Source organism: Xenopus laevis, chromosome 4S, assembly GCF_017654675.1.
Source record: "Xenopus laevis strain J_2021 chromosome 4S, Xenopus_laevis_v10.1, whole genome shotgun sequence".
In the NCBI taxonomy this organism is placed as follows: domain Eukaryota; kingdom Metazoa; phylum Chordata; class Amphibia; order Anura; family Pipidae; genus Xenopus; species Xenopus laevis.
Window position 1 is genome coordinate 62182146 of NC_054378.1, and position 13193 is coordinate 62195338.

Below are 13193 nucleotides of genomic sequence, written 5' to 3' on the forward strand. Positions count from 1 at the left end.
ATTGGAAAGGATAGTTCACGCCACAGTATGGATTTTGCATTATTTGGAATTTTTTGGAAGTTTTTTAATTTAAAATCAGGGATCTAGCAGGTACATCTATCTTTCTGAAAGCCAACAAATGATGGCAAACCGGAGTACTATTAAAGGGGACCTGTCACCCAGACTGTAAAAAAAGCTGTATAATAAAAGTATTTTTCAAATTAAACATGAAACCCATTTTTTTTTCAATTAAAACCTGTTATGAATTAATTTAAAAATCTCAGTTCTCATTCATATACAGGTATAGGATCCTTTATCCGGAAACCCAATATCCAGAAAGCTCCGAATTACGGAATGTCTCCCATAGACTCCATTTTATTCAAATAATCCAAATTTTTAAAAGTGATTTCCTTTTTCTCTGTTATATAAAACAGTAGCTTGTACTTGATCCCAACTAAGATATAGTTAATCCTTATTGTAAGCAAAACCAGCCTATTGGGTTTATTTGTAGTGATGGGCAAATTTATTCGCCAGGTGCGAATTCGCGGCGAATTTGCGCGATTCGCGGCAGGCGAATAAATTCGCGAAACGCCCGCGAAAATTCACCGGAAAAATTTGCCGGCGTCAAAAACGGGCGCCGGCGTCAAAACCGGGTGCCGGCGTCAAAAACGAGACGCCGGCGCTGTTTCGCGAATTTTTCGCCGTTTCGCGAATTTCGCACGAAATTCGCGAATTTTTCGGCAAAGCGAAACGGCGCAAATTCGCCCATCACTATTTATTTGATGTTTAAATTAATTTCTAGTAGACATAAGGCATGAAAACCCAAATTACCGAAAGATTTCTTATCTGGAAAACCCCAGGTCCCGAGCATTCTGGATAACAGGTCCCATACCTGTATTGTATTGCCTACCCCACCTCTCTGCCTTGGGCATAGAGGTGGTGCAGGCAATAACTTTCACTTTACATTCTGAACTTCCTTGTTGTCACTGCACTTCCCACATTTTCTCTCCACACTCCCCTGAGTTCCAATATAAAGTGCTCAGCCACAGTGGAGCGCAGGAAAGAACGCACACAGCTCTTTTAAATGGCCCTGTACTGACACAAGCGCATGTAAGCGCCTGCTCTCACTGCCATCTTTCTTCATGCCCTGCAATTATGCAACTTATACATAGCAATGTCAAAATTTCTGCAACCTTTGCAAATGTTTTTTTTCTTGGCTGTGTGTGTTTGTGCATTAAAGCACCATTTAGGAAATGGAATTAAAATCATCAACAGAAATTTCTGTACAAAGCACCATCATTTCTTATTTATATTTATTAGCATTTAATTTAAAGAAAAAGTATTTAGCAACGCATCTGGATAGTTTGCAAATGTTTTACTTTGTGCCAGCACATATTCTACCAAATGATTATATTGGCGATAATCTTATTTTGCAACAAAAACAGCTTCTATCAAGTGTCTTCATTTTGCAGGTTTATATAAGAACATATTTTATAAAATGACACACACATGCTGTATATGTTTATATGTTATATATACCGTCATTGGATGGTGATACTTTTATGTTGCCACTTTACATTTTGGATTTAACATTACATAAATGGGTGAATCAATTAAAAGAGTACGCATTCAATAATAAATAAATATCTAGATACAGGTGCACTGTAGTATACTGATGACGATGAGTCTAGGAGCAGAACGTAAGATGGTATTCATGGACAAAAGTTTTATATTGGCAAAAAAATGACTAATAGTGATGGGCGAATAAATTCGGCAGGTGCGCATTTGCGGTGAATTTCCGCATTTCCATGCGTCCAAAATTTTGGACGCACGTCGGAAAAGTCACTTGCGGCAAAAAAAACGGTGTACGTCAACATTATTCTAATGCCCATTGACTTTAACGCCGGCGTCAAAATTTACGTGATCGTCAGAATTGATGCGGAAGGACGGGCAGGAAAGATTGTCTCATCACTAATTACTATACTTCATAGTAATGTCTGATTAGAATTGTTAACGATCAAACTGAAAATATCTTGTGAACAGGGCCGGAACTAGGGGTAAGCAGAAGAGGCACCTGCCTAGGGCGCAAAGATTCAAGGCGCTGGGCAGGTACCTTTTTAAAGATTTTCTGCTTATCCCTAGTCTAGGTCGCTTGCTCCCTTGCTGCTCCCCTCCCCTCTCCTCTAGCACATGTCCCCCCTCCGTCACACTCACTCCCCCCTTCATTACCCTGCCTTATCTTCTTATTGCACAGGTGCACTTGCCCATGCGCGCACACGGGGGGAGCTTGGTAGTTGATTTAGTGCCTAGGGCGCACTGTCGGCAGGACCCTGCTTGAGAATATTTATATAAAGTTGGAAATGTACTATTTTTATTCATCTTATTATTTATATTATTCTTATTATTATTGTATATAGTATACAGTATGTTCAATTGAACTCAATAGTATAACTGGAACGTAATTGTATATATAAATTCAGCAGCATGGATTGGGTATAATTTGGGATTAGGATTTTTACTATTGAGTGCAATTCTCATATTAAACTGTAAACTGTAGAACTATAACTGCAAGATATGAAAATACTCTCCTGTAACAGAGATCAAACAGTTCATGTCTTTGTGTCAAAAAAATTAAATTCAAAACCAAATATGTTGCCTAATAGCTACAATAGCTAATTCTGAGTGCAAGGCAATGTGTTTTTTCTGGAATGTTTAGTAGTAAGTAATCACTTTACATTCAATGACTGTGTTGAAGCTGCAGATAAAATTTAGAGGAGAGTACAAGGATCAAAGTTTGTTGGCAAGGAAAATCATGGATAAATAGTGCTCATAGAGAAAGTTATGCCTTTGTGCGAACAAATTTGCCTTTGTGCAAATTTAATATAGCTTTTGCAAACCCGGAAACTGTTTAGTGACCACTTAGTTTGCGAATTTTATAGTTGTGAATATAATAAAACTTCTTACTGAAAAAGTTATGTTTGTTCCAAAAGATTACAATACTTTCAAGAATATCTTACAAGTGCTCAATTAAAAAATACAATAAGAGTTTAAGAAAGGAATTTGCAAAAAAAACATTGTAAAATGCACATATTTACTCTTATTTGTGGAAATAGTTTTTCTCTTCGCGACTTTTATTACATTCCCCCATTAGTGATTAATAAATACCATAATTATAAAAATAAGGACTTTTTTTTGTTTTAAGCATTATGAAGAAAACATTTTCATCACAAGTTCTATTTATATTGCCTATGTTGAGATATATATATATATATATATATATATATATATATATATATATATGTGTGTGTGTGTGTGTGTGTGTGTGTGTGTGTGTGTGTGTGTGTGTGTGTGTGTGTGTGTGTGTGTGTGTGTGTGTGTGTGTGTATATATATAACATTTATATGTGTATGTGTGTGTACTTTTATTGTAGCAATTTAAAGTAGGGAACACTGTACTTGCAGTTGCAGGAAAATCTACAGTCTGAAATTATTCTACAAACAGGAATATATTTGCTAGGAATAAAAATTTCCTATAACAGTATTTCAGACTACTTTTTCTGACAGACAGTTGAGATGTTTGGTCATTTTGTGCATTTTATAGCAGGATACTGCAAAGCACAAGCAGATGAAATAGTTTTCATGTTTATACTCAGCTGCTTCCCATGATTTTGATGAATCAGCCATTACACAGTACTTCCTCCTAAATAATTTGCCTCTGCTGTAAAAGCAAAACAGTCTGTTTATTTTCAGCTTCTGTATGGGTTTCATTAGTAAAATAAAAATCGTGTAGCAAAGTGACATCGCCCCATTGCCCAAATTTTGCATATTAGCCGTGTACCTGTATATAAAGGGGATAGAAGATAGGGGGAAAAAAATTCTCAGAAGTAACCACTCTCATAACAAAAAATGTGTTAAACTGTTTTGCCATCATATTGATGAAGGCTGCCATGGGCTTTAACTGAAGATCTTATGGGTCTGATACAGTATTTAGGGTCCTAGTGCAAGTTACATTCCTGGAACATCTGAGAATGAGGCAATGAAACTACCCAGACATCAGTGAAAACAAGTGGGTCGGATGCCCTATTCCCTTTACTCCTTTAAAAAAGTATTTTACAAGTAGAGCAAAAGCCATCACTAATTCTGTGCCTGGACCTTGCCCTGGCACTCCTTAATACTAGAGTATACCAGGAAAATAAGTTAAACGTAGTCCCTTTGTATAATGTATAATGAAACAATTGAATTCTTGATGAATCTGATGAAGGTCTGGCCATAACGGAGATGAATGACATAGTTGGCCAGCTTAAATATATTGCAATATATGGACAAACAATCCCTGTTTTGTTTAAAGGATAAGGCATTTTTAGTAACTTATGGCACATTATGTTTCAATGTCCTTAAAGGGATCCTGTCATCGGAAAACATGTTTTTTTCAAAATGCATCAGTTAATAGTGCTACTCCAGCAGAATTCTGCACTGAAATCCATTTCTCAAAAGAGCAAACAGATTTATTTATATTCAATTTTGAAATCTGACATGGGTCTAGACATTTTGTCAATTTCCCAGCTGCCCCCAGTCATGTGACTTGTGCCTGCACTTTAGGAGAGAAATGCTTTCTGGCAGGCTGCTGTTTTTCCTTCTCAATGTAACTGAATGTGTCTCAGTGGGATATGGGTTTTTACTACTGAGTGTTGTTCTTAGATCTACCAGGCAGCTGTTATCTTGTGTTAGGGAGCTGCTATCTGGTTACCTTCCCATTGTTCTTTTGTTTGGCTGCTGGGGGGAAAAATGGAGGGGGTGATATCACTCCAACTTGCAGTAAAGAGTGATTGAAGTTTATCAGAGCACAAGTCACATGACTTGGGGCAGCTGGGAAATTGACAATATTTCTAGCCCCATGTCAGATTTCAAAATTGAATATAAAAAAAATCTGTTTGCACTTTTGAGAAATGGATTTCAATGCAGAATTCTGCTGGAGCAGCACTACTATTAACTGATTCATTTTGGAAAAAAATCTTTTCCCATGACAGTATCCCTTTAATATATTGATAATGGGTTGAGTGCAGAGGACAGCTTGTATTTGTCAAGTTAAATAAGTAAATATATGCAGTGAAAATCATATAGCCTTTATCTGAATTTATGTCAATGAGGTGAGATTTTTAGCAGCCCTGGATGCATTAATGCATAGAATGGATTATAACCCTGCTGGGCCATAGCACAAAATGGGCCCTAGTGATGACACTCCTAAATCATCTGGCAGTAGTGGTCTTATAGGACCAGAGCCCCATTCCTGTGACCCAATGAAGTCTCAAAAATGCTTTTTGAAGGCCTCCATCCTGTATACATAATATATATTATTTTATGAACACATACTATTTATCAAAAATCAAATTGGGATTATTGCACTGTTTCATGCAGGAGTGCTAGCAACTCAGTCTTAGTAGACATTTTAATAATCAAAGTTGCATAGGTGCATAAAATAGTACAATCTTGGCTGGATATTGAAAGCAGAATCAATATGTATCCAATATGTAACCAATATGTATTATTTTACATGTCCCTTTATTATCTATCTACCTTTCTATCTATACTGTATATCATCAATCTATTTATCATCAATCTATCATTTCATAGCTACAGTAGATATATTATGATACATATAGATAGATACAGTTCATAGATTATAGATAAATGAATAGAAACATGATGATAGATAGATAGATAGATGATAGATAGATAGATGATAAATAGATAGATAGACAGATAGATGATAAATAGATAGATAGATAGATAGATAGATAGATAGATAGATAGATAATAGGGAGCTTTAAGTACAAGGTACAAAGCTAAGAGTATAAGTGCTCATGAATAAGTGTGATATCATTTTGAGGATAAGACAAGCTGATCATACAAACTAAAGAAAGTGCCTAATTATATGATAAAGAGATACTCTGAGACAGAGCCAAGTCAACAAAATGAAGGGCATTATGGCAGTAAAGGAAGAGGTGGTAAACTATATTGATTAAGAGAGAGATGTGCACTGTAAAAGCATCAGCAGTAATACACTACCCTCTCTCTAGCAAGTAGGTCAATGCATATTGTTAACAGACCAAATTAAAGGTATGTTAATTAAATTACATAATAATTAATACACAGTTTTAATATCTTCACAGAATTATCCTAGTATAACAATAAAGTTTGCAAACCCCAGGCTGTTTAGTCATGTTGTCTTGATCCACTGACTGGAGAAATCTGGATTCTGGTAAAAAAAAAAAATGGACAAAAATGAAATTTTAAACTGCTAACGCTCCACTTATTCCAAACATGACAAACATATGATCTGCAATATGCAGTGCAATTTTACAAAATAACATGTTATCAGTAATGCGATCATATGTTTAGGAGTTTTTCAGACATGTAGGGGCACATTTACTAAGGTTCGAATATCGAGGGTTAATTAAACCTCGATATTTGACCATCGAAGTAAAATCCTTCGACTTCGAATATCAACGTCAAAGGATTTACCGGAAATACTTCGATTGATCGAAGGAAAAATCGTTGGATCGAATGATTAAATCCTTCAAATCGAACGATTCTAAGGCTTTTAATTCATCAATCGAACGATTTTCTTTTGATCACAAATTGCTTAGAAACCTTATGGGGAAGGTCCCCATAGGCTAACATTGGTGCTCGGCAGGTTTAAAGTGGCGAAGTAGGTAGTCAAAGTTTTTTTTAAAGAGACAGTACTTCGACTATCGAATGGTCGAATGGTCGAACGATTTTTAGTTCGAATCGTTTGATTCAAAGCCATAGTCGAAGGTCGGAGTAGCCTATTCGATGGTCGAAATACCCCAAAAAAACTTCGAAATTCAAAGTTTTTTTACTTTGAATCCTTCACTCGAGCTTAGTAAATGTGCCCCTTAATCTAGTGTTTAAAGGAAAACTATACTCCTGGATAATGTAGGTCTCTATGATAATATATTGCATAAAACAGCTCACATGCTTCCTGTAAATAAGCCATTTTCATACTAATATACTTTTTTAGTAGTATGTGCCATTGGGTAATCCTAAATAGAAAATTGCCATTTTATGAAATAAGGGTGGCCTCCTGGAGCCTAAATTTCACAATGCACACAAACAAACCATGCATGTTAGGTCACATGAGCCAATTAACAGAGAAAGTTCTGCAGACAGCTGTTGGGAAGTTTTAAAATGTATGCACAAATAATTTTTTTTCTAACATAGCCAAGAAAGATTTCATTGACAGTGGGTCCTTGACCACTTAGTAGTTTTTGCATACTAGTGGACTAAAAATGATCATAATCTTTAAAAATGGTCCCTTTATTGATTGGATCTCTCTCTACATCTGATATGGTCTATGTGTTAAAAATGAATGCTGAGCATGTCCTAATGGCCCTGCCAGAAGCAAAGTAGTAGTGGGATAGCCAATCACAGCCTTCAGTCACACAAGCAAAGACAGGCTTTAGTTCAGGTTCACCTAGCTGCTGATTGGTTCCTATACTACAGTGTAGAGTGCCACCATCTCTCCTGCACAGCCTGGGAAAGGAGGCAACAGAATGTGGACAGATGGGCGGGATTAATAGGGTTTTTGGAGACATTTTCAATAACTCAACCATTGCATCTATATTCAAAAGAGTATAATTCACTATCATACTGTACATGTTTGTTTGCACAATATGTCCCATTTAAAAGAATTTAATATGAGGCCCAGCCACTTCTTGTTAAGCCGATATTCATTTATAGTTCTAACGAACACATTTCATAGGAAAACCACTGTGTTAATTGATCCAAGTCAGATTCCCTGACTGTATTATAGTACATTATGCCACATTACCATCAACCACAAACCCCATTAAATGTGATGTCATGCAAACCTAGTACTTTTTCGAAAATATTCTAAATATATATTATATGTACAGTATTATATACAACTGGTTCTTCATTAGTTATTATTAGTTACAGATTATTATCATTATCTTTGTGAGCATATAATAGAAAGCTATGGGTGAAACGTCATGTAAAAGTTTGTCATGTAAATAATTCATAGAACCCTCCTACCTCCAAAATCTGCAACAACTGCATGGCCATCTTCATAAAGTAATATATTGTGGCTTAAAAGAAAAAAAAAAGAATTGGTGTTATATATTCAGTTTTTATCCTAATACTTTCACGTCTTGTTAGAAAAAAAGAATAAGCAAAGATATGACAATGACCTGTAAGGGCTTCAAAGCAATATCTTTTTAACTTTTGATTTTTTTTTTCTTTTTAACTTTTTATTGTACTTTAAAATAACCATAATCCCTTTTCATATTTTTCGTTTAATTTAAGTTTTCATCATAAGAATATAACAGTATACACAGTGCAGGCATTAGATAATAAGAAGAACTGCTCTGCTAATATAAGCTTCAAAGACATTGAAACTGTCTTTGTAAAAGTAGCAGGAAAGTAATGAAATATAAGGAAAAAAAACAGCTGTAGATAAAAAAAAAATATTTTGGGCCCTGTAATTAACAAGAGCAGTTTCTTTACTCTTATAAGTTTCAGGAAAATACAATGTCCTTTCTGGCATCATCTGGCCTTTCGGTTGACCCTGCTTGTCTCCTTTTAGCAGGAGCAGTGTGAATACTCTATGTTGTCCTAGAGTCACATACCCGGGGTCGCTGTGATTGTTTTCTTTATCAAAAATAGAAGCAAATACACTGTACTAAGGAACAGAATATAATACAAAACATAAAGCAGATCCTTTGCAGTGAGTCCAGAGGCTCCAAGCCTTGGATTCACGTGTCATTATCACTTCATAGAGAATATTTTTGATCCCAGTTGTGAAGGTCATTTTCTCAACGATGATTAGCTGTTAGTGCTTTCCCTACTGTATAAAGCAGCCTCAGTTTAATTACTAAGCGTGCTTCCATAAGCAGATTGATTTTAGTTTTATCTGTAGGGATAACAGTTCCTTTCAAACAACCCATTTAAAGTTTGTGCACAGTTTTTTTTAACACACAATATCTAAATTGTATAAATGTTTCTAAAGTAAAACAAAGTGATAATATATCTGTCTTTTGAAAACATTAGGGGGCCGATTCACTAAGGGTCGAATATCGAGGGTTAATAAAACCTCGATATTCGACTGGGAATTAAAATCCTTCGACTTCGAATATCGAAGTCGAAGGATTTAGCGCAGATAGTTCAATCGAACGATCGGGGGATAATTCCTTCGATCGAACGATAAAATCCTTTGAATCGAACGATTCGAAGGATTTTAATCCAACGATCGAAGGAATATCCTTCGATCAAAAAAAGTTAGCCAAGCCTATGGGGACCTTCCCATAGGTTAACATTGACTTCGGTAGCTTTTAGATGGCGAACTAGGGGGTCGAAGTTTTTTTTAAAGAGACAGTACTTCGACTATCGAATGGTCGAATAGTCAAACGATTTTTACTTCAAATCCTTTGATTCGAAGTCGTAGTCGAAGGTCGAAGTAGCCCATTCGATGGTCGAAGTAGCCCAAAAAAAACTTTGAAATTCAAAGTTTTTTACCTTCGAATCCTTCACTCGAAGTTAGTGAATCGGCCCCTAAAACATTTAGGGGTCTATTCATCATGCTATTTAATAAAACCCAGTCCAGATACACCACACATCGCTGTCTGAACACCAGGCATTGCTGCATAAAAGATGGCAGATTTTCAATTACTTGAAAATGTTGTGTGAAAAATGATGTCCATCCATCACATTACACAGAAACTGCTGATGAAACTTACTTTCTACCGGGATTTTGACCACTTACTTTAAGGGTTTATGCCACTTCTGAAGTGTTATAAAATAATGGTGTCAAATACAGCAACTGGGCAGGGTAAAATCAAATACACCATTATAAATATACTATTTTTTTCACACTGCTCTTTTTTACTGTTTTTCTGGCATAAATCATTTTACATTTTTATTTTGATAAATAGGCCCTTTGTGTTGACAATATAATATTTTACTTTTTAAAATTGCTATATTTTCCATTTGTGCGGCTCTGAAGGAAACAGGCATTGTTGTATAGACATACAAAATATAAATCATACACATACAGCAACCTGGGCATTGACACTGTTATGTGTCCCTGGGGACCACCAACCCATACACTAAATAGAATTGCTTTGAATTCGCACTTCTCCTGTTTAGGTGGTAGGGTCAGAAGCTCATAATACACTGACCTGCCCAATATTTTGTGACATGGCTGAAAAGAAAAAAACTATATTACTCCCAATGTTAGATTATAACCTATCTTTTTATAACCCCAGAGTTGGCCATCTTACAAATCACACTTCATATTACATTCTGAAGGTTTCTTTTTTATATTGTTATATACTAAGGAAGGACAAAGAGCAAAAACAGCTTCAAAATGTAATGAGAGTGATATTGTGCAAGCAGGCACAAATTATATAGTAAGGTTAGGTTATGTTGTAAAAAGGCACACGTCAAGTTCAACCTTTTATGTCTATATATATAACTTGTCTAACTGCTAGCTGTAGAAGGCAAAAAAGCCATCTGAATAGTGATGGGCAAATACATTTTCCAGACACGAATTTGCAGCAAATCTCTGCATTTAGCCGGATGCAAATTCACTTGTGAAACTGCAACGACAATTCACCAGTGATAAATCCACCATGTCAAAAACAATTCACGCGCATCAAAATTATTTTGACACCCATTGACTTCAATGTGTTTTGCAAATTTTCCAATGTTTCGTGAATTTCGCAGTAAATTCTCAAATGTTTTGAAAAAGGCCGAATCCTGGCTGAATCCCGAACCGAATCCTGCATTCGGTACATCCCTAGTAAAAAGCATTAGAGAGATTAGTATATGATTACCTTATATTTTATTCATAGTTATCATAGTGCCTCTTCTCTAACTTGGCCAGTCTTTTCTCATAGCTGAGATTTTCCATAGATTTTACCAGCTTAGTTGTCCTTCTCTGTACCCTCTTCAATTCAATAATGTCTCGTTTGAGCACCTAAGACCAAAACTGTACGGCATATTCTATTCTACGCATGAATTTACATTTATTGAAATTTAATCTCATCTGCAATTTAGCTAACCAGATTGCCAGTTTGCCGAGATCCTGCTGCAAGGATATTGTGAAATTGTGGCAACTGCTGGCATTGGAGCAGCCCATAGATTACTACATGTACACCCTTTAGTATGGATCCAATTCACAGGCTCAAGAAATGCAAGGATCAGTACCTACCATCTACAGCGGTGTTTCAGGGGCTGTTGCCACCTGAGGCAGCAGCCCCAATGCCGACCCCCTCCCGCTCCACGCTTTCAACATTAAGTGGTGGAGCGGGTCCACGGGTGGCCACATCACTAGTGCAGGGAGCGCTATTGCTGAAAATTCGGCTCTCAAAGTTACTTTGAGAGCCGCCCCTGGTAACTGGCCGCTCCATGCCACCTGAGGCCCTGGAGCGCCCCTGACCATCTATGAAAGAAAGGTGTTAAGTACATGAACACCAAACTGCTGTGCGCTGCATATTTCACCAGTTGCACCTTTGTTAGCTCATGCATTGCACCAGGGGTCGCACAAATAGGTGCTGCTTATTGCTTTATAAATTATGGTCCCACACATGTCGCACCATGATCTATAAGAACTATAGAATCAATTAAAAGACAGCCCTGCAGCAGCAATGTTAGAACTTGTTCTTTTCTGCTTTGTAGTTACAGTTTATTTCGGTCCATCAAGTTTCCCTTACCATTGGCCACAGCCATTCAGGCACATTGTTCCTAAAATTTCCAACTAACACTCCAATTTAGCAGGGATGACAGTAGAACAATTTATATTTTTTATGTTTAAGTAAGCACCTTCCCACTGCTTACTGGAGGCTATTAAACTAAATCACTTTAAGGGGCCCATTTACTTAGCTGGAGTGAAGGAATAGAGGAAAAAAAGTTTGATTTTCGAATGGTCGAATATGGCTACTTCGACCATCGAATGGGCTCCTTCGACCTTCGACCTTCGACTTTGAATCGAACGATTCAAACTAAAAATCGTTCGACTATTCGACCATTCGACCATTCGGGGAAGGAAGGTCCCCATAGGCTTCCTAACAATTTGCTGATCGAAGGAATATCGTTCGATCGATGGATTAAAATCCTTGGAATCGTTCGTTTCGAAGGATTTAATCATTCGATCGTAGGAATAGTGGTAAATCCTTCGACTTCGATATTCGAAGTCGAAGGATTTTACTTCGGCGGTCGAATATCGAGGGTTAATTAACCCTCGATATTCGACCTTAGGTAAATGTGCCCCCTAGGTGTTCCTTTTTATTTGCTAGGGAATTCAGCACATCCTAGCTGGCTTGGAAGTGCAGAATAAACAGTATAACAAATGTTATATTCAGCAAAGGCCTTGCCTTCATTACAAAATATCTGAAAAAGATAGATTTTCTTGCATGTAAATAAAGATAATTTATATGCCTGAGATAGATTACTTAGTGATTCCTGGTTAAACATAAGATGAGAGTCTTTTTTAAATAATATTATACTATTTAAAATAAAAATGCTGATTATTTTTCTTATTATTATAGAATCTCCCTTCAGCCTGAAACATTTTCACTGTACATAAGCACAAATCTGCACTGGAAGAGGTGATGTGTTCAGCTGCATTGTGCTATTTTTTGCTCACAGTTGGCATAGCTGTTTTTACTTAGACGATTTTATCAATTTTTCATTAGAGACATGTTAAGCAAATGTCAGTTTATGTCAGCGAAATGAGGCCAATGAATCAAACAGATATCAGATGCAGTCTACCCTGTCATAATAGCTAGGTGCATTTCCTTTCACATCTCTTCTACTGACATTCAGAAAATTACAGCGTTTTCTAAGGTTTTCCACCTGGCCTTTATATAGAGATGATCCTGTGAGATTTGATGGAAGTTGCTGAGGTTTATTAATGCTTAAAATATAGGACTAATGAGTACTGCTTTTGTATATCAATACAGGAAACAACAGTACCATCACTTCAGACAGTATCTATAAAAAGGGATTTTGTCCTTACACAATATTTTTTCTGGGCACACATACCTGTTTTCATACAAATCCATTTATTTCTACTATTTTACATTAGACCAATTCATTAAATGATGTCTGTTATATTTTCGATCAAAGCTATAATAAAAATGCTTCAAAAGGGGCACTGCACTGAATAAACTTTTG

The 13193-nt window shown here is 36.4% G+C and overlaps 1 protein-coding gene across 1 annotated transcript in view; it reads right to left on the minus strand.

Moving 5' to 3' along the window:
• Positions 1 to 13193, minus strand: part of tnni3k.S (TNNI3 interacting kinase S homeolog) — a 117780-nt gene that overhangs the window by 44203 nt on the left and 60384 nt on the right. Inside the window, exons 18-19 of the mRNA XM_041561330.1 lie at positions 8055 to 8107; positions 6182 to 6234 (exon numbers count right to left, since the gene is read on the minus strand). Of these exons, the coding sequence (XP_041417264.1) occupies positions 6182 to 6234; positions 8055 to 8107 (106 nt within the window). The remainder of the gene's footprint in view (positions 1 to 6181; positions 6235 to 8054; positions 8108 to 13193) is intronic.